The sequence below is a fragment of the Mauremys mutica genome, chromosome 2 (genome assembly GCF_020497125.1).
Source record: "Mauremys mutica isolate MM-2020 ecotype Southern chromosome 2, ASM2049712v1, whole genome shotgun sequence".
NCBI lineage: Eukaryota > Metazoa > Chordata > Testudines > Geoemydidae > Mauremys > Mauremys mutica.
Genome location: NC_059073.1, coordinates 177621598 through 177643848, shown reverse-complemented (window position 1 = coordinate 177643848; position 22251 = coordinate 177621598). Strand labels below are relative to the sequence as shown.

Sequence of the window (22251 nt, the reverse complement as noted above, 5' to 3'; positions counted from 1 at the left end):
ACCATTGGGATACGTTTCTCACTGAGCAAATAAAAATCACTGCATTGTATCTCAACCATGATCTGACTAGATCACTTGGAGAGACACTTCAATCTCTGCCCTGTTTGGTGAGTCTTCCAATTAAGTTTCCAACACTGATGGGTTTCATGCAATTTGGACACCTCAACCAGGAACCAGATTGACACTATAATCTTATCTCACACATGATGGGGCCTGATCCAAAGCCCACATATGTCAATGGGAGTCTCTCTTTTGACTAAAAGGGGACTTTGGATCAGATCCAGTGGCCAATGAATAGCTGCAAAAGGAAGTATCTTTTGGGTATAGATAATCTTGAGTCAAATTTGAACTAATGACCTAGAAGGTTCAAGCGTGTATATTCTATTCTACCCATGCAATTCCTTTCTTTAGTTATTTTTATGAAGAATTAGGAGGGGAAAAGATCAGCCCTCCACTATGTAAAAGCTTTCTAGCCAAGATATAGCTAAACCATTTTTAGGGGTAATTTTCAAAAATGATTATCTTTAACAAAGAAAAAATATTTTTTTATCAACATTACAGTCTCTTTCCACAAATACAGAAATTCCAGCAATTGGGAGAAATAAATATAACACACAAATCTGCAAAATCAAACTATTACTCTGGAGATATAACAAGTACCACTGTACAGAGTTTGAACACACTGAAATTAATTGCATACAAGTGACAAATTTTCAGTTTACACATTACAATATTAATTTCACTTCTTGTTTTCCCATATCACTGCACATTGTTGCTGTTTGGTGCTCTAAGAGTCCCACTTTCAGTCAAGATCCTTATCACATTTGGAATGTCAATACCTTTAATAAAAAGGGAGAAGAGAAGATGAGTGATTTGCTGATAAAGTTCTAATAATGATTATTTTAAAACAAACAAATGTACTAATGAAACATCTGGACATAGTCATGAGTTTTGGAGGATTTCATACTAAATGAAACAAATTTATACATATTTTATTAGAATTATCGCAGGAGTCTTAATGATCAGAATGGTACCCAATTTCCAGGTGCACACAGAAATTGTGTGTTTGAGGCTTAGAAATGAGGATAAGCTGCTTGTCAGGGGGAGGACAGCAGAAGAGTTGGATGTAGAGATATGGGAGAGTTCAGAAGCTGGGACTCTTATCAGGAGCTTATAGTGAGAGAAGAAAATACCTGTCTCCTGATTAAGAGCTGTTTACTGACAATATTACTGAATATGAGTATACATGGGCCGAAGAATTGTACAAGCAAAGGCTTCTTACATGCCATAAATCTCAAGCCCTAAAAACAACATCATGCGAACCACCATACAGGTCCTAGATTCACTTTTTTTTTTTTTTTTTTTTTAAAGAAGGCATGCTTGATTTTATTCAATTGAATCTTCATGATAGGAAAAACTTGTAAACATTACTAAGAGCTAACAGGAAAATACCAAAAGGCAATAAAAATTAAGATACATATGACATCTTCAGAGGAGAACAAGCATTTTGACCTTCATCCTAAGAAAGAGTGTGGGTCCTGATGAAGTTGCAAGTTGAAAATATTAAGAACTAAGGGAAGACAATATTGTCTCATCAACTTCTGTCCTAATAAATTCACAAAATACACTTTATCTGTAGAGCTCTGCTCCACTTCAACAACAACATTTAAAAAAATGACTACAAACAAAATTAAGGTATACAGATGCAAGCAGATTACCTCTGAAGGCTGGATTTGTGGCTGCTATTTTCTGTAGAGTAGCCGTAACCTCGGCAGCATCCATATTTCTTACACTATTGAAAAATTCAGTAGTGACATCGTTTTCATATGATGTTCTCAAAGAGTCAGATAAAGAGTTTTGGGGTGCATCTCTCTCAATAGCAGATAAAAACTTTTTAGTAGACATGTTTTGAGAAGAGGAGGGATATTGCTCTTCAGTAGCAGAAGCAGACTCTAAGGACTCTTCATTACTTAATACTGTAAACGTGGATTGAAAAGTTCCACGATTCCAATTTGTAGCATTGTTTTTTGAAAAGTTCACTGATTGTGAATCCTTTTTCATGAATGTTCCACTAACATTAGACTTTGCTGCTGTGCTGTCATATGGTTGTTGGGCAGGATGCTGCCTCTTGTCTGACATATAATTTGCTGAAAACCCTGCAAGAAAAAAAAAGTTACTTCCACTATGTATACAAAAAAAAAAAAACATAGTCCCAAAACTTCATACACTGCAGATAGTTCCAAGTTTCACTAATGGCATATTAATTGAAATTTTAAGATGCAATGCTTCTTAGGAAATATTGTCACCTTATCAAAAAGTTACAAAGAAAGGAGGTGCACTGGAATTTCTGGATATTTTTAGTGTGTTCCCCATCAAACCAGACGGTATGACAAAAACAGAACCTGTTAGTCCCAAGAATGAACTTCTTCCCTAGAGAGACGCAGGTTTCTTGTACTGATACATCAGGAGCAGAACCACAGAGGCTAAGAAGCTGCAAAGTATTCAGCTGCTGGATAAAGGGGGGTTGCACTCATTTAACTTAGCTGGCTAAGAAATCAATTTAGTTAACTCTGCAATTTCTGTGAGTAGACTGGACCTGAGTCTAGACTGTTCCTCTTCAAGGGGGAGAGGAGGAAGGAAAAAAAAGACTGACTATGAAATCCTCTTACATCAGGAATAAGGCACGAAAAATCATGGACTTGTTTGCTTGCATGCAATGACCCAGTCTCATCAGTCCTCCTGGAAGTGCAATCATACTTCCCTCTCTCCAGACCGGCACATTTAGATGCTGGAGATAATCTTTTTAAAACATAATTTTCTCCTAATTTGATTCAAGTTTTAAGACTTCAGAACTTGCATTCTTTCTTTAGGAATAAAGACTTTTCTGAGCACATTAATTTTTTAAAATAATTAGCCTCTATCAATTGAACAAGAGCTAGAACATTTTAACTTGCAAATGTTCAGACTGCATACATTGTTGTCCATTTAAAGACTAGCATGTGCTTGCAGGAAAATCCCATTCATTTCCAGTGGGACAATCTAATTTTAAAAGTCCTATAAATTTCTACATTTAAATGTATTGGGTGAATAGCCTTTATTTTCTGATTGGTTGATATGCCTTCCTATATCTGTGGAGAAATAGAAGCCCATTAATCTAAATTACTTGAACTTGATCATTTCAAAACTCTGCTTCAGTGAAGCAGAAAAAAAAATACTAGAAGTTTTCACACAATTCAATATTAGGGTTAAAATATATTTAAAGAAATGGAGTCTTAAATTCTTAAAACTTTACCGGTGTTACAGTCACTAATATCCACCGAAGTCGCATCAGATTGTTCTGTGGAATGTTCAATTGTTTTTTCTTGATTTGGTTCAGAATCTAAAGAGTCCTAAAAATTTAAAAAAACTGCATGCATAACTTCTTTCAAGTTTTTTAAACAATCAACTCTTAAAATTAGGTCTGTAGAACACTTCGGGAGAGAAGAAATAGGAACAGTATCTTCACCAAAAAAACAAATTCCACACTGACCGATTAAATAAATAACAGTTTCCAAAAACGTATATCTAGAAAACCTGTTATGCTAGAGTTAGTAGCAAGTAAAATTTTTAGGGACAGAACATTTGCTCTAATTAAGTCCCAGTCCAGTGACAAAAAGGCACTATGTGCTAGTCCAAAAAACCCACTAAAGAGCCCGTATCTCCATAAACCACCAGTCATGAAAGCAAAAGCTTTATATACTATTGGAAATTTGCAATTCCCAATTTTCCAAATGTATTAGGCACAAGATGGAGGCCCAAAAGATCAGAGTTTTATTCCTGCTTTTGACACAGACAAGAAAATGAGGAAAATAATATATTTACCAACCTCCACCCAATCCTGCAAATACTTAATTACATGTGTAACTTTACTCATGCAAATAGTCCCACAGAAGTCAGTGGAATTACTCACATGAGTAATGTTATGCACATAATTAAATGTTTGCAGGACTGGGACTTAATAATATGTATAAAGTACTATATGAGAACACACTAATAAGGCCAATCACTGGAAAAGACAGAAGCAGGATTTAGGATGTTCTAGCTTCAAGCGCTATGCTTAATCCTCCAGCCCATGTGGTTTTTAGGGACCACAAACGGTATGACTTAAAGGTATGAACTTTTGAGCCAAAATGGATTTCAAACTTTCAATAAGATATAGTAAAGAAAATGTAGCACAAAATTTCAAATACTTTTTTTTAAAATGGCCCCCAAATCAGGCAAATTGTCATAACTTTTATATTTCATCCACCTCTAGTCAGCAACAGAATGGAAGCAAAAATGTTACAACTATACAGGAAACGCTATGATTTTCTCATACTGTCTTCATTATAAATCTTTCAAAATCCTGATGGACAAAACTTGGAGGTTGCACCCATGTACATTCTGTTCCAGTATGAATACTTGATCTGTACTCTTTATAGGTCACAGAAGTCAAGACAGAGTCAATCATTTACTAAAATATACAAAATTACATTTGTTGGTGCACCCTGTTGCCGATATTCCACCAATGCATTCGTAAGAGTTTGTGTAACCTTTAGGATAAAGGATGCATCATCTTCACTCAGTATCTCAAAGCTTTGCTGGAAAAAAAAAAAGGTAGAAAATCAAAACATGTTCTAAAAGATGAAGGAGACAATCTAACTTTTCATCTATGGCATAGATGAGCTATTAGATTACTCATTGTTTTGCTTGTAACATCAAATTTTATTTCAGTTTATATAGAAACACCTTTAAGAGTACCCATTGGAGTTACGCACGTATGTAATTTTCTCATAGCAATATTCATACAAGAATCAATAAATTCAGCAGCTTTATCATTCCCCAAATAGCAAAAACCAACCAACCAAACAAAAAAAACCCCCAAAGTGAACTTAAGCCTCAGACGCTTTCCTTAAGAGCTTGAGTGTATAAAAGAGCCTTGAAGCAAACCCCAAAGGTTAACAAATTCAGACCAAGGGAGGCATGAATTCCAAAGTTAGGGGCCCCCACAGAAACTACCCTATCAGTATCTTCTCCTCCTAAACTGAGAAGATTCCAGCTTGAGCACCTTTACTGATCACAACTGAGACAGTATTGCATGCAGAGAGAGGCAGGTCCCAAGACACTCAAGGTTTTACAGGTCAAAGCCAGTATCTCAATATCTATGTAATCACAAAGTAACCAATACACCAAATAATTTATCAATGGACAATTGGGATTACTTTTTAAAACAAACAGTATTTGTTCCTTTTGAGTTTGCATCACTATTTTTCAAACAGGATCCTAGCAACAAAACAGCAGCTAATAACAAACATGCAAAGTAAATATTTAGTAAAGGGAAGCTACCTGATAATAGATTATTAAAAACAGTGGATTTTTTTTTGAGCTAATGAAATTATGGCAGTGAAGACTAAGCTTATCATAAATCACATTAAAATATTATTTGCTAGGCAGGTAAGATGGGATAAGCTCTTCTAAAACAGAAAGCCACTGTATTCTTCCTTGCTTCTAAAGAAACTAGAGCAAGGGTTCTCAAACTTCATTGCATCACAACCCACTTCTGATAACAAAAATTACTAAACGACTTCAGGAGGCGAGACCGAAGCCTGAGCCCACCCGAGCTCCGCTGCCCTGGGTCGGGGGGACAAAGCCCGAGTCCCACTGCTCTGGGCAGAGGGAACAAAGCAGAAGCCCAAGGGCTTCAGCTCCAGGCAGGGGGCCTGTAACCTGAGCCCCGCCATACCAGGCTGAAGCCCTCGGGTTTTGGCCCCAGGGGGTGGGGCTCAAGCTTCGGCCCCGGACCCCAGCAAGTCTAAGCCAGCCCCGGCAACCTCCTTAATATGAGGTCGCAACCCACTTTGGGATCCTAACCCACAGTTGAACTAGAGTATCACACAAAATGTATGCAGTCCATATTTTCCCCAAATAGATTACCTAAACAACAAGCATACTTATTTTAACTAAAGCAAGTAAAGAGGGACAGGAACTCAATCATATTGAAGTGTTAAAACTCAACAACGGAGATGGGTGCATCTTCAGCCCAGATGCTAACAAACAGGAGACTGAACAAATCACAACTGAAAGCTGAAGTTCAACAAGGAAGCAAGGAGAGACAGCAGTGGGTGAATCAGAGAAAAACAGAAATTCTGTAATGGAAGAAGCTAAACATTTAGAGCCTCATATTTAAACAGCAGAGTATTCCAGTAAAGATGGTCAGTGGGCATCAAGAGCAATTCCAAAACTTGCAATTCAAACCAACTATAAGATACAGATGCCAGATACAAGAATGGATCAGCACAATAAGGTACTGAGATCAATGCTCCCCTAGCAGAGCACTAAACAGCCTACTTTCCAATGCTCTCTTGCTACTGGGCAGAGAGAAGACAGTTTTCTGCATAATCTTGTGCAGGAGGCAAATTCCAGGACTGATCCCATGTACGATAGATCTGCTAAGCAGAAGACTACAACTGACATCAGCCCCCTTCCGACTCTATTTCCCTTCTTCTGACTAGGTAAGGGGAAGGATCCCGAACTAGGAAGTGGCCAGGCTCTGCTGGAAAGCAGCTGTCACATATATCTGCTAAGCCCTTAACACATTTGAGAACTGTTCATAGAATCTCAGGGTTGGAAGGGACCTCAGGAGGTCATCTAGTCCAACCCCCTGCTCAAAGCAGGACCAAACCCAACTAAATCATCCCAGCCAGGGCTTTGTCAAGCCTGACCTTAAAAACCTCTAAGGAAGGAGATTCCACCACCTCCCTAGGTAACCCATTCCAGTTCTTCACCACCCTACTAGTGGTAAAGTTTTTCCTAATGTCCAACCTAAACCTCCCCCTCTGCAACTTGAGGCCATTACTCCTTGTTCTGTCATCTTCTACCACTGACAACAGTCTAGATCCATCCTCTTTGGAACCCCCTTTCAGGTAGTTGAAAGCAGCTATCAAATCCCCCCTCATTCTTCTCTTCTGCAGGCTAAACAATCCCAGTTCCCTCAGCCTCTCCTCATAAGTCATGTGCTCCAGCCCACTAATCATTTTTGTTGCCCTCCGCTGGACTCTCTCCAATTTATCCACATCCTTCTTGTAGTGTGGGGCCCAAAACTGGACACAGTGCTCCAAATGAGGCCTCACCAGTGCTGAATAGAGGGGAATGATCACATCCCTCGATCTGCTGGAAATGCCCCTACTTATACAACCCAAAATGCCATTAGCCTTCTTGGCAACAAGGGCACACTGTTGACTCATATTCAGCTTTTCGTCCACCGTAACCCCTAGGTCCTTTTCTGCAGAACTGCTTCCCAGCCATTCGGTCCCTAGTCTGTAGCAGTGCATGGGATTCTTCCGTCCTAAGTGCAGGACTCTGCACTTGTCCTTGTTGAACCTCATCATATTTCTTTTGGCCCAACCCTCCAATTTGTCTAGGTCCCTCTGTATCCTATCCCTACCCTCCAGCGTATCAACCACTCCTCCCAGTTTAGTGTCATCTGCAAACTTGCTAAGGGTGCAGTCCACACCATCCTCCAGATCATTAATGAAGATATTGAACAAAACCAGCCCCAGCACCGACCCTTGGGGCACTCCACTTGATACCGGCTGCCAACTAGACATGGAACCATTGATCACTACCCGTTGAGCCCGACCATCTAGCCAGTTTTCTATCCATCTTACCGTCCATTCATCCAGCCCATACTTCTTTAACTTGCTGGCAAGAATACTGTGGGAGACTGTATCAAAAGCTTTGCTAAAGTCCAGAAATAGCACATCCACTACTTTCCCCTCATCCACAGAGCCGGTTATCTCATCATAGAAGGCAATTAGGTTAATCAGGCATGACTTGCCCTTGGTGAATCCATGCTGACTGTTCCTGATCACTTTCCCCTCCTTTAAGTGGTTCAGAATTGATTCCTTGAGGACCTGTTCCATGATTTTTCCAGGGACGGAGGTGAGACTGACTGGCCTGTAGTTCCCTGGATCTTCCTTCTTCCCTTTTTTAAAGATGGGCACTACATTAGCTTTTTTCCAGTCATCCGGGACCTCCCCCGATCGCCATGATTTTTCAAAGATAATGGCCAATGGCTCTGCAATCTCATCGGCCAACTCCTTTAGCACACTGTTATTAGGCCCTCCCTCAGTCTTCTTTTCTCAAGATTAAATATACCCAGTTTAATAGCTTGCCTTTGGATTCTCTCCAATTTGGACTCCCTCCACACATTTCCTAAACTGTGATGCCCAAAACTGGACACAGTACTCCAGCCGAAACCTCACCAGTGCCAAATGGAGTGGAACATTTACCTCCTGCATCTTACATACCATTATATTCCTGTTAATACACCCCAGAACAATATTTGCCTTTTTCTCACCTGCATCACAGCCCTGATTCATATTTAGTTTGTGATCCACTATAATCTCAAGATCCTTTTCAGAAGTACTGTTCCCTAGCCAGTTGTTCCCCATTTTGTATTTGTGCATTTGATTTTTCCTTAAGTAAAATACTTCGTACTTGTCTTTATTGAATTTCATCTTGTTGATTTCAGACTAATTCTACAATTTATCAAAGTCATTTTGAATTCTACTCCTGTCTGCTGAAGTGCTTGCAATCTCTCCCATCTCGGTGTCATCTGCATATTTTATAAGTGTACTCTCAGTACATTATCCAAATAATTAATGAAAATACTGAATAGCACTGAATCCATGACAGATTCCTGCAGGAACCCCCACTTGATATATCATCCCATCTTGACAATGAACCATTGATAACTACTCTGAGCACAGCTTTTCAACCAGTTGTGCACCCACTTTATAGTAATTTCATCTAGACCACACTTCCCTAGTTTGCATGTGAGAATGTCATGTGGGACTGTGTCAAAAGCTTTACTAAAAATCAAGATCTCATATTTAATGCTTCCCCCATCCATTAGGGCAGTAAACCTGTCCAAGAAGGAAATTAGGTTAGTTTGGTATGAGCCATTTTTGACAAATCCGTATTGACTATAATTTATCATCCTGTTATCCTCTAGGTGCTTACATATTAATTGTTTAATAATTTCTTCCAATATCTTTCCAGGTATCAAAGTTAGGCTGACTGGTCTATAATTCCCCAGGTTCTCACCCATCCTCCATGAGTTTTCAAAGATAATTACTAATAGTTCTGTGATTGCTTTAGCTAGATTCTTAAGTACCTTTAGAGTTAATTTAATCAGGTCTATTGTGATAATTGGGCCTACAAATTTATCCTAATTGTGAGCTCCACTACAAAAAGTAACATTCATAAAATGTCACAATAACCTTTACCAAATGTTGATGGGAAAAGACAAAAAAGCAAGACAGAGACTGAATTAGTTCCTGCCCCCCTGCCTCCCCCCCACACACAAAAAAGCCCTACTGATACAACTCAAGGACTGTGTTAAGATCATGCTGGGTGAACAAGAAAAGTGTGGGACTGAAAAATTGGTGAACCAAAACTGGTGTGTCAAAAACTAGGCGAAAGTGGTAAACAAAATAATGAAGGGATGTGGTTATCCTGACCATCACTCCCTTTTGGGGTCCTCAAGAAGAGACACTAGTGGAAAAGCTGGCTACTGAGACTGACTGACTGACTGAAAGTGGGAGAAGGAGTGACTTCATCATGACTGCTATGCCCCATCATCTCCTGGGACCTTGAGATCCAGCATGACACCATTGTACCATCGCTATCCTAATCCAGAGAAATATCCTGATCAGACCAAGCCAAGAGAGAGACCCAGATGACATTGTCACTTCCACTGGTTCTAGCTAAATCCCAAACAACATCTGGGATGTGACTTTGTCACACCCCCCCACCCTGCCAGCATGACCTTCTTCTTCACCACCTTATTAATTCTCTTTCCTATCATTCTCTTTTTATCTTCTGTTTAATAAAAGAATCTGGCTCAGCCAGCCAGGACTGCATATTTTACAACACTGTTGTGAGCCTGTGACCTGAGGGCATCACTTTTAGCTCCCTCTTAAACAGCTTGATGCTGGAACACTTTTACAGATTTTGGAGTGGCTAATAAGACCATGTGCCATGTCTGTGTTTTTCCAGCAGTAAGGCTGCAAGTGTGAGAGTCAACATCAGAGACAGAAGCTGCATTTCCTATCTTTGTAGTTCACTTCTATCCCCTCTGGTATGCGTTTGTCTTGTTTTGTCTTCTAGGAAAAGAGATCAGACCTCAGCAACAGCAGCTCCAAGCTATCTCAATAGCTACTGCCATCTTTAATACCATGTAAAAAACTGTCAAACAAAGGGGTTTTCTTTCTAAAAACTCTCTTCAGCTAAAGGGAAGAGGGATTGTTTTAAAACAAAAACTTTATTTAATATTTTACATTGCAAATGCTTTAATGTTTCTTTTCTTCTTTATCTTTAATAAACTGTTAAAAAAAATAAGAACGACCATACTGGTGCAGACCAAAAGGTCCATCTAGCCCAGTATCCTGTCTTCTGACAGTGGCAAATGTCAGGTGCCCCAGAGGGAATGAACAGAACAAGTAACCATCAAGTGATCCATCCCCCGTCGCCCATCTCCAGCTTCTGGCAAAAAGAGGCTAGGGAACACCATCCCTGCCCATCCTGGCTAATTGCCATTGATGGACCTATCCTCCATGAATTTAACTTTTTTTTTTTTTAACCCTGTTATAGAATTGGCCTTCACAAAATCCTCTGGCAAAGAGTTCCGCAGGTTGACTGTGCGAAGAAATAATTCCTTTTGTTTGTTTTAAACTTGCTGCCTATTAATTTCATTTGTGACCCCTAGTTCTTGTATTATGAGAAGTAGTCAACAACACTTCCTTATTTACTTTCTCCACACCAGTCATGACTTTGTAGACCTATATCGTATCCCCTCCTTAGTTGTCTCTTTTCCAAGCTAAAAAATCCCAGTCTTATTAATCTCTCCTCATATGGAAGTTGTTCCATATGCCTAATCACTTTTGTTGCTCTTTTCTGAACCTTTTCCAATTCCAATATTTTTTTTTTTGAGATGGGCGCCCACATCTGCCCGCAGTATTCAAGATGGGGCATACCATGATTTATATAGAGGCAATATGATATTTTCTGTCTTATTATCTATCCCTTTTCTTAATGATTCCCAACATTCTGTTTGCATTTTGACTGCTGCTGAACATTCAGTGGATGTTTTCAGAGAACTATCCACAATGACTCAATGACTCCAAGATCTTTTTCTTGAGTTGTAACAGCTAATTTACACCCCATCATTTATATGTATAGTTGGGATTATGTTTTCCATTGTGCATTATTTTGCATTTATCAACATTAAATTTCATCTGCCATTTTGGTGTGCTTGCCATGGTATTAAGCAAGCTGAGTTCTCTGTATACCAAACCCCAAACAGGGTTTAACACTGTTTATTGTTGGATAGTGACAGGGTCATGTTAACCTTTGACTCTTTTGGCCCACTTATTCCATTTAAATTAATACAACAGCCCTGCTGTCTTGAACACATCTAATGTATCTCATTTTTTTAACCTGTTCTTTCCATATTCTGGCTTATGTTCCTTCCCTCTTGTTAATATTAATTGTGTTAATCATCAAGTCACAATTAACCTTTTCAGTGAGGACTGAAGCGAAATAGCAGGCATTAAACACCTCGGCCCGCTTGATGTTGTCCATTATTTGTTCTCCTTCCCCACTAAGTGGACCTATTCTTTCCTTCTTCTCTCTTCCTCCTAATGTATTTATGGACCCTCTTCTTATTTCCTTTTATGTCCCTTGCTAGATATAACTCATTTTGTGCGTTAGCCTTCTTGATTTTGTCCCTATATGCTTGTACTATTCTTTTGTGCTTATCTTTAGCAATCTGTCCACGTTTTCACTTTTTATAGGATTCTTTTTTTATTTTCACGCTATTAAAGAGTGCGTCATGCAGCCATATTGGCCTCTTACTATTCTTCCCATCTTTCCTTCACTTTGAGATAGTTTGCTGTTGTGCCTTTGATATGGTCTCCGAGAAACTGCCAACACTCCTGAAGTACATTTTCCCTTAGATTTTCTTCCCATTAGACTCCCAATCCAAACTTTTGTTCCAGGTGGAACCATCATACATAAAAGAAGTATTTTTAATTAACAGACTACCTATGTTTTACATTCAATATATCTTCTGCTTTTTGACCACAGTCTTAATCAACTATAAACTACATTAAATATTTCATTAAATTTTCCATCAAACTTGGCTCAACATAAATTTAACACCTACCAAATATCCTAGTAGTTCTTTATGGCTAGTGAATTCTTCAGATTTTATTTCATCATCATCTTTCTCTTTATCCTGTAAAAAAAATAGATATAAAAACACCCTGAAGATTTCTTGTGTGAAAGTAGAATGAATTATATTGTAAAAATAAGAATGAATTAAAGAAATGTTGTATGTACCTTTAAGCAGAAATAAGAAATGTTGAAATATAGGTGCCAGGAAAAGAAACATTAGGCATAAACAATGGTGCTAATGGCAAAACATTAAACAGAAGATCGGTAATAGTTAGTAAGGAAATAAGATATGCATGCCTAGCCCAGGTAAACTTATCAGATTCTGCTTCCTTTGTTATCTTGTTAAGTTCTCGCCCTTTTATCTGTATAAATAAGATAGTTTGTGTCTTGCATGGTGCTCACATTATCTGGGTGTTATTAGCACAGCGCTGTGCTAATAAAACAGAGTGGTCTGACAAACTGTGAGTCCTGAGTCTAACTTTGACAATTTGGAGGTTCCATCGAGATGGCAACCGTCTTCACTGGGGCTGTGTGATTCCTGACCGTTTTTGTAGGACGACCATGGCAGCCAGCACCTGGGCATTTGGCCCGAGCGGTCCTCCACCAGAACGGAAAGGCGCACGACCACAGTGAATTCTACGCCATCGAACCTGTTGGTTCCCACTCTGTTCTGGTAGGGATCCCGGGATCTGACATCAGGAATCTGGTCAGGTAATTATTTCTGTGTTTTGTCCGGACTGAGGACTGTCCTGTCTCTGTGTCTATCCGTCCTCCTGTGGAGTGTTTAAGTCTGGGTGCCGTCTCCGTCTGGGGATTGGCCGACCAAGGGGTTTCTGTCCCCGCGGTCCGAGTGAGTGGAATCTGCACAATCGCAGCCGCACTGCACATTGGGTAAAACCCTTGGTGTGAAAGCAAGGGCGATTGAGGCAGTAGCCTGTGGGCTCCTTTTGTGTGTTGCACCGGCATCGCTCTGATGAACCCGAATTTCCTTCTTGTGCGATTGGTGTGTGAAGTCCTCCTGTATGGGTAACCAGATGTCTAAGTCGGGACAGTTCCCTAAACGAACGCCGGCTCATTTTATGTATTTAGGATGGGTTCAGACTCCTGTAAGAAGGGTCCGGACTCCTGTAAATTTCTGGAAAAATGGTCTAGGCTAACTCAGGGGGATCCCAAAACTCAGTGGCCACTGTTAAAATCTTGGAACAAAGACTGAGTGGACGTCTTAAAGGACAAACTCGGCCAACCTACAACTAAATTGGCTAAAGGAGAAGTTAATTGTTTCATGCAGTGGTGGGAAGAGGCAAATCATAAGTGGACAAAATCAAAACTCACCTCTCCCAAATATTGAAATAATAAGTAAAAAGCTTTATTAAAAGCCTCCTCTCCCACCACCAGACTGAGCGCTCCCCTTTACCCCGTTCTCCAACCCTGGATCGATCCAACCCCCTTAATACTCCCATCTCATTGTAAAAATGACAAAAAGCCCCTTGTTCTGTTCCCCTTTGTTGTCTGCCTCAAAAACTGATTCTTTAGTGTTCCACTACCAATTCAGCAAAGAGGGTGGGCTCCTCAACTAGCCCCTACCCTTCCTGGTCCCTTTCCTTAAACATTTCTTTCAAAATTGTGAAATGACCACAATATCACTCACAAACGGTTCATTGGAAAAAGCAGGATCGGGCCCAGACAAGCAGGCAATCAACAGATAAAGAAATTGAAAAACAGGTTGAAAGCCCTAAGGGCATAGTGTCAGGAGTAAGAAAAGCAGGAAGTGCAGGCATGAACCCCTGGAACAATACTTAAAATGGTGAACTCTGAGTTGATAAAGGTGTCATTTTGGGAGATAAACAAGTGATTTAAGAAAAGAGAGTGAAAAGTTAACTCTACAGAGGCTGGAGAGAATTAAGCAGTTAAACTTTGTGAAAATGTTAAAAAGAACCATGTTAAAGAGAGAGAATTCTTGGTTTCTTTGCAGCCATTCTGAAGGGAAAATGGGCCCTTTTCCAGAAGAATGCCTGTAAATAATCCAAATATATGTACAGCTATGTAAAAACAAAGCAGTGTAAAGGAATGTTAAGGAAAAGAAAATGAGTATGTATCTATTTGTCTGTGAAAATATGTAAAGTTCTAAGAATCTAAACCAGCACATCTGGTTTGTAAAACTCCTGTTTTGTAGGAGTGAGATAAATTGGTTTTGTTTTTATTTTTAATGCCACCAAAAATTCATTTGACTCTTTAATTCAAAGTTGCAAAACTGATGAACCCTTTTGCAAAACACAGGTAATTTTGTTGTTTAGCCACTGTTCATTAACTACCTTGATTTCGAGAAGGCATTTGATAGCGTCCACCATCCATCTCTCTGGAATATCCTAAAAACATATGGATTCCCTCCGAAAGTTAACAACATCCTCAAAGATATGTATGCTGATAATAAGTGTTGTGTTCGCCATGAAGGACAGCGGAGCGAGTGGTTCCATGTGAGAACGGGAGTTAGACAAGGATGTGTTATTTCGCCCATCCTATTTCTTGTGGTTATAGACTGGGTGATGCGGAAAGCCACCGAAGATAGGCCAAGAGGGATCGCATGGGGACCCTCTGGTCATATTGAAGATTGTGACTTTGCGGATGACATCGCCCTGATTTCAAGCTCTCAGATGGACCTCCAAGAGAAGACTGATAGAGTAGGTAGAGCAGCAAGGTGCGTGGGACTTAATATCCACGCCGGTAAGAGCAAAACAATGAAAGTAAAAACAGCCAGCTCGACGACGACAGTAGTATGTGACGTAGAATTGGAGGAGGTGAACGATTTTAAATATCTTGGTAGTTACATATCGGCTGATGGTAATATTCAGAAGGAGATATCTACCAGAATCGGTCTTGCAGCAACTGCATTCTATAGACTTCAGAACATTTGGAGGTCGGCCATCTTGCAAATGAAAACCAAGGTAGAGATCTACAGGTCGAACGTCCGCTCTGTGTTGCTTTATGCGGCGGAAACATGGAGGACCAACAAGAAGATAGAAAGTCGGCTTTGGGGTTTTGAAGGAAGGTGTCTTTAGGCGAATTCTTAACATACACTGGCCGCAGCGTATCACCAATGTTGAAGTGAGCCGATTAACGGGCATTAACAACATAGTGGATGAAGCCAAACAACGAAGATGGAGATGGTTGGGGCATGTGTTGAGAATGGGTGCTGATAGACACCCTCATATTGCCCTACGATGGACACCACAAGGAAGAAGGAGGAGAGGTAGACCATTGGGGACGTGGCGAAGGACCATTGAAGAGGAAATGAAAGGCATGGGAATGCAGTGGGATGAAATTTGCTGCCTCGCTCAAGAACGAAATGAATGGAGGAGAATGGTTGACGCCTTATGCTCCACTGGGAGTGAATAAGAGGAAGAAGCAGCTTTGGGATTTAGCATTTAACCCTTAAGGGGTAACTTGATTCTTTATAAAATTTAAAATGTTTTTAAATAAAAACCAAGTCATGGCTGCAATAGGGCAGTAAAAATCAGGAGAATAGGGAGAGATTCTGCAGTCTTTTTGTTTGGTTGGTTGGTTTTTTTTTTGTAACAATAGCAGATGAAAGCTATAGTGAAAGAATAAAAAATTAACAGTGCCCCTCTGAAACAACAGCAGAGGTGAGGTGCAGAAAACAAAAAGAAGCAATGTTAAAAACACTGAGCCTTAAAATGGCTCTGTGTAATCAGACTGTCACTTTGATAAGGGTACATAAAAACTCTGTAAGAACAAAAGAAACAGTTACACCTTATGTAAAAATTGATATGGCTAATTTTTTTTTAACGTTATAGTATAGAAGGAATGTGCATTTTCCCTAGGACATGTGCAGTGTATATTGTAGAAAGGGGTAAAAGAAATGCAAATGAAACATGTTGCTGAATTAAAATTCTATTAAGGCTCCAAAAAGAGCCACAATAGGCTGTGTTTTCTTTTTCAGATCTCTGTTTGTTAAGACAGAGGGCTTGGCTACACTTGCAGATGTGCAGTGCTGGAAGTTACAGCTGTGTTCGTACAGCTGTGTAGGGAAAGCGCTGGTGTGTGGCCACACTCACAGCTACCAGCCCTGCAGTGTGGTCACATTTGCAGCGCTGTTGGGAGTGGTGCATTATGGGCAGCTATCCCAGCGTTCAAGTGGCAGCAACGTGCTTTTCAAAAGAGGGGGGTGGGGTGGAGTGTGACAGGGAGCGGGGGAGAGAGAGAGAGTGGATTTTTGGAGCCAACAGTGTGTGTCAGCTCCCTGCCTTTCAAAATCTGAACATTTCCTCGACCCCTCATTAACTCTTAACTGCAAATAGCCTGCAGACCAGATAAGCAGCTGCTCCAACTCCCCCACCTCTCCCGCTGTTTCTCTCCTCAAGCAAACACTAGCTGTAGACATTCATCCCCCTGCCTGCCTCATTCACAGCAAGGTAGTGGGTTATCTCAATTGATTGTTCAGTCAGTTACAGATTGATCACAGCAAACAAGAGCTGTGTTTGTTTTTTAGATAAGCAGCTCCCGGAGCCCCGAGTTCACAACAAAACAAAGAGTGGCATCATAACAAAACAAAGAGAGTAATTTAGTTAAAAGCATTCTGGGATATCTCCTAATACCCTGGAGGCCAACAACAGCGCTGGTGTGTGGCCACACTTGACGAGTCATGCAGCTGGTGATGCAGCGCTGCACTTGTTATACCCCAACCAGACCAGGTGTACAGCCAGCGCTGCAGCCAGGGAGTTGGAGCGCTGGATGTGCCTTGCAGGTGTGGACAGTTACTAAGTTGCAGCGCTGTAAAGCCTCCACCAGCGCTGCAACTCTCCAGTTTAGCCAAGCCCAGAGTCTCTGAGCTCTGCTGATGGCTTTGAATCCAAAAAGCCAAGCCTGTGTTGATGCAAATTACCTAACTGATAAAGAAAGGAGATAACTGCCAGCACAAAAGAAGCTGCAAATAAGAAACGTACCTGATGCGTCTCAGCTATTACCTGTGCATAAACTTAAAGCTTAACGCAGCAGGAAAAACATTACAAACTTGGTCTGCTATATAAGAGGAAAAACTAAGGTACACCACCTCATGGATTTAATGACTAAACAGTGGGATAATTTCCCCATAACCTTTAAAAAGTAGAAGCCATTAAAACCTGGCCTGCCTATAGAACAAAAAACACAGGAAAATATGGGGGTAATTCCTTTGTTTTGCCTGCAATCAGCAAGGGTATTTGTAAAAGAATGGAATCTTTAAGCAATAATCAATGCCACCCCAAAAGGGGTAGAAAAATGTTATTTTTGTCTTTCAGAAAAAGCTAATACCAGCTACAGAACAACCTATTACAAAAACAAATGAAAGTAAAACAAACCAAAAAAAACCATACTGCGATAGCTATGGAATGTACTGAAATGCAGATATTTAGAACATAAGATGTTTTGGGTAATATCAGAGAATATTAAGGTTTTGATACATCTGTTAAAGCAAAGAAAAAGATAATTGTTTAATACCTATCAATATAAATGGATGCAGTATGTCTCCAGTACGGTGAGACAAAATTTGTTAAGTGAAGAAATTGTTGTTAAAATCACACACCAACAGGCTCTGGAAGCAAAGATATGGAAAGTTAGCCCACTCCCCAGATTGCACCTGGGATCCTTCTGGCTACCCCAGACCTCAAGCCAGTGGGCTGAGGAGGAAGGGAAACTATTGGACACTAGAGGTTGTACCAAGTGGACTCCTCAAAAGTGGGTATGCTTATCCATGCCTGTTGCTCCAAAGCCCTGTAGTAAAGATATCTCACTAGAATCCTGTATATGGGATCAAATGAATTATGAGACCAAAGTACTGTATAATGGGCTATGTGTATGTATTAATTCTTGGGGAAAAGTGTTTTAAAAGGATAAAAGTGTTAGCAACCCACCAGAAGACAAATGTAAATGTAATGTAAGTACTGTGTTTACCAGTAATAACTTATACTATTTGCCACAACAACAACAAAAAGTCTCAGCTTACTGTAAGCACTGATTTAGCTGAGTTCTCTTATCAATCTTGGCATTAAATGGCAAAAAGTTACCAATCATCTGTTAAAGGTAAAAAGGAACATAGTTTCTAGGAAAAAAAGTGGGAAACGGAACCATTCATATTATACACACAAATGGGGACTGTAGCGAGTCGGTGTGGTTCCCCTCCGGCCCAGCAGAGGGAGCTTCTTGCCAGACGCCCAAGTGGGCTGAGACACCACTTCCTGTCCCCGCCCCCCGGAAGTCAAGGGGCGGGACAGGAAGTATAAAAGGAAGACGCCAGAGCTCAGTCAGGAGCCAGCAGCCGCCGGGAGCAGACGTGCCGGCGGGAGCTCCTGACCGGGAGCCTTCTAGGAACCAAGGCAGCTGCCCAGACTGGCCTCCGCTTCCCCGCGCCCACTACGAGGAGGAGGAGCCGCCCGAGCCGCCCCGTGACAGGTACTGGGACGAGCCGCCGGACCGCCCCTGCGCCCCCCCCAAAGAGGAGCCGCCGGGGCTTCCCCGGCCCTGCTTCCCGGAGGAACCGCCGGAGCAGGCCTGGCCGGACTTTCCGGAGGCACTACCAGACCTCCCCCCAAGCCCAGACCCGGAGGAGCCGAGGACCTTTGGCTGGCCCGAACCGAATACAAGTGTGCAGGTAGGCCCCGAGGGGGATATGGAGTGTAGCCCGGGGATAGCCGACCCCTGTCAGGCTACGGACACTGAGGTCCCCATGTCAGTGTGTTGCGGTCAGGACCCCACTGACCAGCGGCCGTGAGAGCCGCTACTAGGGCCCCGGGCTGGAACACAGTGGAGTGGGCGGGCCTGTGTTCCCCCTGCCACCCCACTCGTGGGTGGCAGTTTCCCCCTCACCTCAGCGCTCAGGCACGGAAGCCTGCAATTGACTTTGCTGTTGCTCAGCCCCTGCTCCAGAGGCCTGAGCCTATATTGACTTTGCTGTTGCTCAGCCTCTGCTCCAGAGGCCTGAGCCTATAGTGACTTTGCTGTTGCTCAGCCCCTGCTCCAGAGGCCTGAGCCTATAGTGACTTTGCTGTTGCTCAGCCCCTGCTCCAGAGGCCTGAGCCTATAGTGACTTTGCTGTTGCTCAGCCCCTGCTCCAGAGGCCTGAGCCTATAGTGACTTTGCTGTTGCTCAGCCCCTGCTCCAGAGGCCTGAGCCTATAGTGACTTTGCTGTTGCTCAGCCCCTGCTCCAGAGGCCTGAGCCTATAGTGACTTTGCTGTTGCTCAGCCCCTGCTCCAGAGGCCTGAGCCTATAGTGACTTTGCTGTTGCTCAGCCCCTGCTCCAGAGGCCTGAGCCTATAGTGACTTTGCTGTTGCTCAGCCCCTGCTCCAGAGGCCTGAGCCTATAGTGACTTTGCTGTTGCTCAGCCCCTGCTCCAGAGGTCTGAGCCCAAGGACTGCTGTCCGGCTGCCCGCCCTAACTGAGGGCCGGGGCGTATACTTAGTGACTGTGTGCCTTGTGCGGCCCCTGCCTGAGGGTCTGGACCTGGACTCATATTGAGACTGATTGCCGTTATCCAGCCCCCCTGCTCCAGAGGGACTGGACTTATATTGAGACTGATTGCCGTTATCCAGCCCCCCGGCTCCAGAGGGACTGGACTCATATTGAGACTTTTTGCTGTTATCCAGCCCCCCTGCTCCAGAGGGTCTGGACTTCCCACGTAGAGGGGACAAGGAGCGAGTCGGTGTGGCTCCCCTCCGGCCCAGCAGGAGGGTTGAGCCCCGACGCGCCAGCTTACAGGGACATGTTAAGAATTGCCACTGCAGAAAGACCTAACAGCTTACCATTGGTATAACATATTTTCTGAATAGTCTCTCACAACTATTGGCGTACTAATGATACTACCCCTAATTGTTTTTGGTTTTAAATTGTATGTGTTTAATTGAAATGTTTGAAATGTGCTGTTGGATAAAACAAATGTATGCAAAGCTAAAGCCACAGGCCCAAATCACCTCCCATTATTTTCTATTACGCGGACTAAATAAGAAGTGACACTGGCGATTAATAATCTTAGTGTCAAAAGGGGGATATGTAGGAGCTGGATTTTATAATGTACTATGAGAATTAATGTATGATTTGATTTCATCCTGTCAGCCACCCTTTTTGAATAGCAGAAAGGAATGACAGACCAGAACAATCCTTATAAATGATTATGGCCACCCTTTTGTTTTAGGATGTGTTATAATGTCTACTATGGTTTCCTATATGTATTACAAATTAGGCACTCCAGTTAAATATACATTTCTTTGTTTTAAGATTTAGTTAGTAAGAGACAGGATTCTCTATTGTGGCTATGTTAAGTAAATTAAAGAAACATTGAAGGCCTGGGTCTCAATGTAAATTGTCTTGGTTATTAATTGTAAAACTTAGCAAGGTTTAATTTGCAATGCCTTTTTGCTCGATATAAAATACTGCTGTTTGTATTCTCAATCTGTTTGTGTGAATGAGAAATATATACATCAGGGAAAGATAAGGTGTGAAGGCCATTGTTATAGCCAGAGTCAAGGAAAGAAGCAAAGAGACTTAAAAAAAAAAAAAATCAAAGAATCATCAGGTACTGCTTACTAGTCAGACGGCTGTTAAACTGTCTCGCATTGCAGCAGAGTGGATATATGCTTCGCAGTGTAAGAATGCGCCACCCCCAGCGAACCAATCACCACCTCAGGACCACGCAGAGTCAATTTTGACTCCAGAAGATGACATAGAGGAACAGCCTGCAATACCTTACAATCTACGCTCTCGTAAGGGTTGCCAGAAGCAGACAATGACCTAAAGCAAGGCCCAAGAAGCAGCAGTGAGCCTAGCGCCTGCTGCCTGGTGGACGTAAAACTGTGACTGTGGTTCCCTCAGTTGAGGTTGTCAGAACCAGAAGGGCCCTGCCTCTAACATGCGCCTCTGGTGGCGCCTGTTCCTCAGCTGCTGGTGTCTTAAGGTCTGGGGAATCCACAATGACAATTCTTTTATTCAGCAGCAAGTGTGGATAGCTCAGACTCCTAATATTTCTAAATGCTGGGTCTGCAGCCACATCCCAGCCCACTCTCAAACTGGTGTTCCTGTCCTGACTATCCCACTCAATTCCTCAGACCTCACTGGAGGACCTCGTCCGTTTAACACAATATGGAACAGCAATGACACCTGGGAAGAGACTATTGGCAGTTCCTTTATCCCACTTGGGGGAGTAATACACCATGCAAAAAGGCTCCTGAGGTTACAAGCAGTAGTTAAAATAATGGCAAATAAAATTGGAGAAAGTTTAGAAGCCCTGGCCAAAGCAACAGGGGCGATCCGACAGATGGCCCTCCAAAACCATCAGGCATTGAACACAGTGCTGGCGGCCAAAGGAGGGTACTATGCTCTCATTGGAAAACAACACCAACGAGGTAACAGATCGCGCTAGCCACTTAGAACAAATCGCATATCTTCCCCACAAAGAGCCGAGTTCTTTATGGAAGTGGCTAAGTAACCTGTTCAATTTCTCTGGCATAAGAAACTGGTTGTTTCAGGGAGCCCTGACTATCCTGTTTGGAATCCTAATAATTTTTGTATGTTTTCAGTCAGTCTCCTCTTGTATCCAAAATTGTGTAAACAGAGTGCTAATAGGATGATTTTGAATATCGCTGATGAACAAAGAGATAAAAAACAGGTTAATATGTGGAACCCAGTAAAATGTTGGTCATAGCGAAAGCTTGACCAAAAGGAGGGATTGAGAAAGTAGAATGTTGTAAAAATAAGAATGGATTAAAGAAACGTATGTACCTTTAAGCAGAAATAAGAAATGTTGAAATACAGGTGCCAGGAAAAGAAACATTAGGCATAAACAATGGTGCTAATGTCAAAACATTAACAGAAGATCAGTAATAGTTAGTAAGGAAATAAGATATGCATGCCTAGCCCAGGTAAACTTATCAGATTCCGCTTCCTTTGTTATCTTGTTAAGTTCTCGCCCTTTTATCTGTATAAATAAGGTAGTTTGTGTCTTGCATG

The 22251-nt window shown here is 41.7% G+C and overlaps 1 protein-coding gene across 1 annotated transcript in view; it reads right to left on the bottom strand.

Moving 5' to 3' along the window:
* Window positions 1–529: 529 nt before the first annotated feature.
* The window catches only part of LOC123363758, a 66488-nt gene continuing 44766 nt past the window's right edge, over window positions 530–22251 (bottom strand). Inside the window, exons 13-17 of the mRNA XM_045005102.1 lie at window positions 12248–12319; window positions 4512–4619; window positions 3293–3389; window positions 1719–2156; window positions 530–839 (exon numbers count right to left, since the gene is read on the bottom strand). Of these exons, the coding sequence (XP_044861037.1) occupies window positions 760–839; window positions 1719–2156; window positions 3293–3389; window positions 4512–4619; window positions 12248–12319 (795 nt within the window). The 3' untranslated portion in view covers window positions 530–759. The remainder of the gene's footprint in view (window positions 840–1718; window positions 2157–3292; window positions 3390–4511; window positions 4620–12247; window positions 12320–22251) is intronic.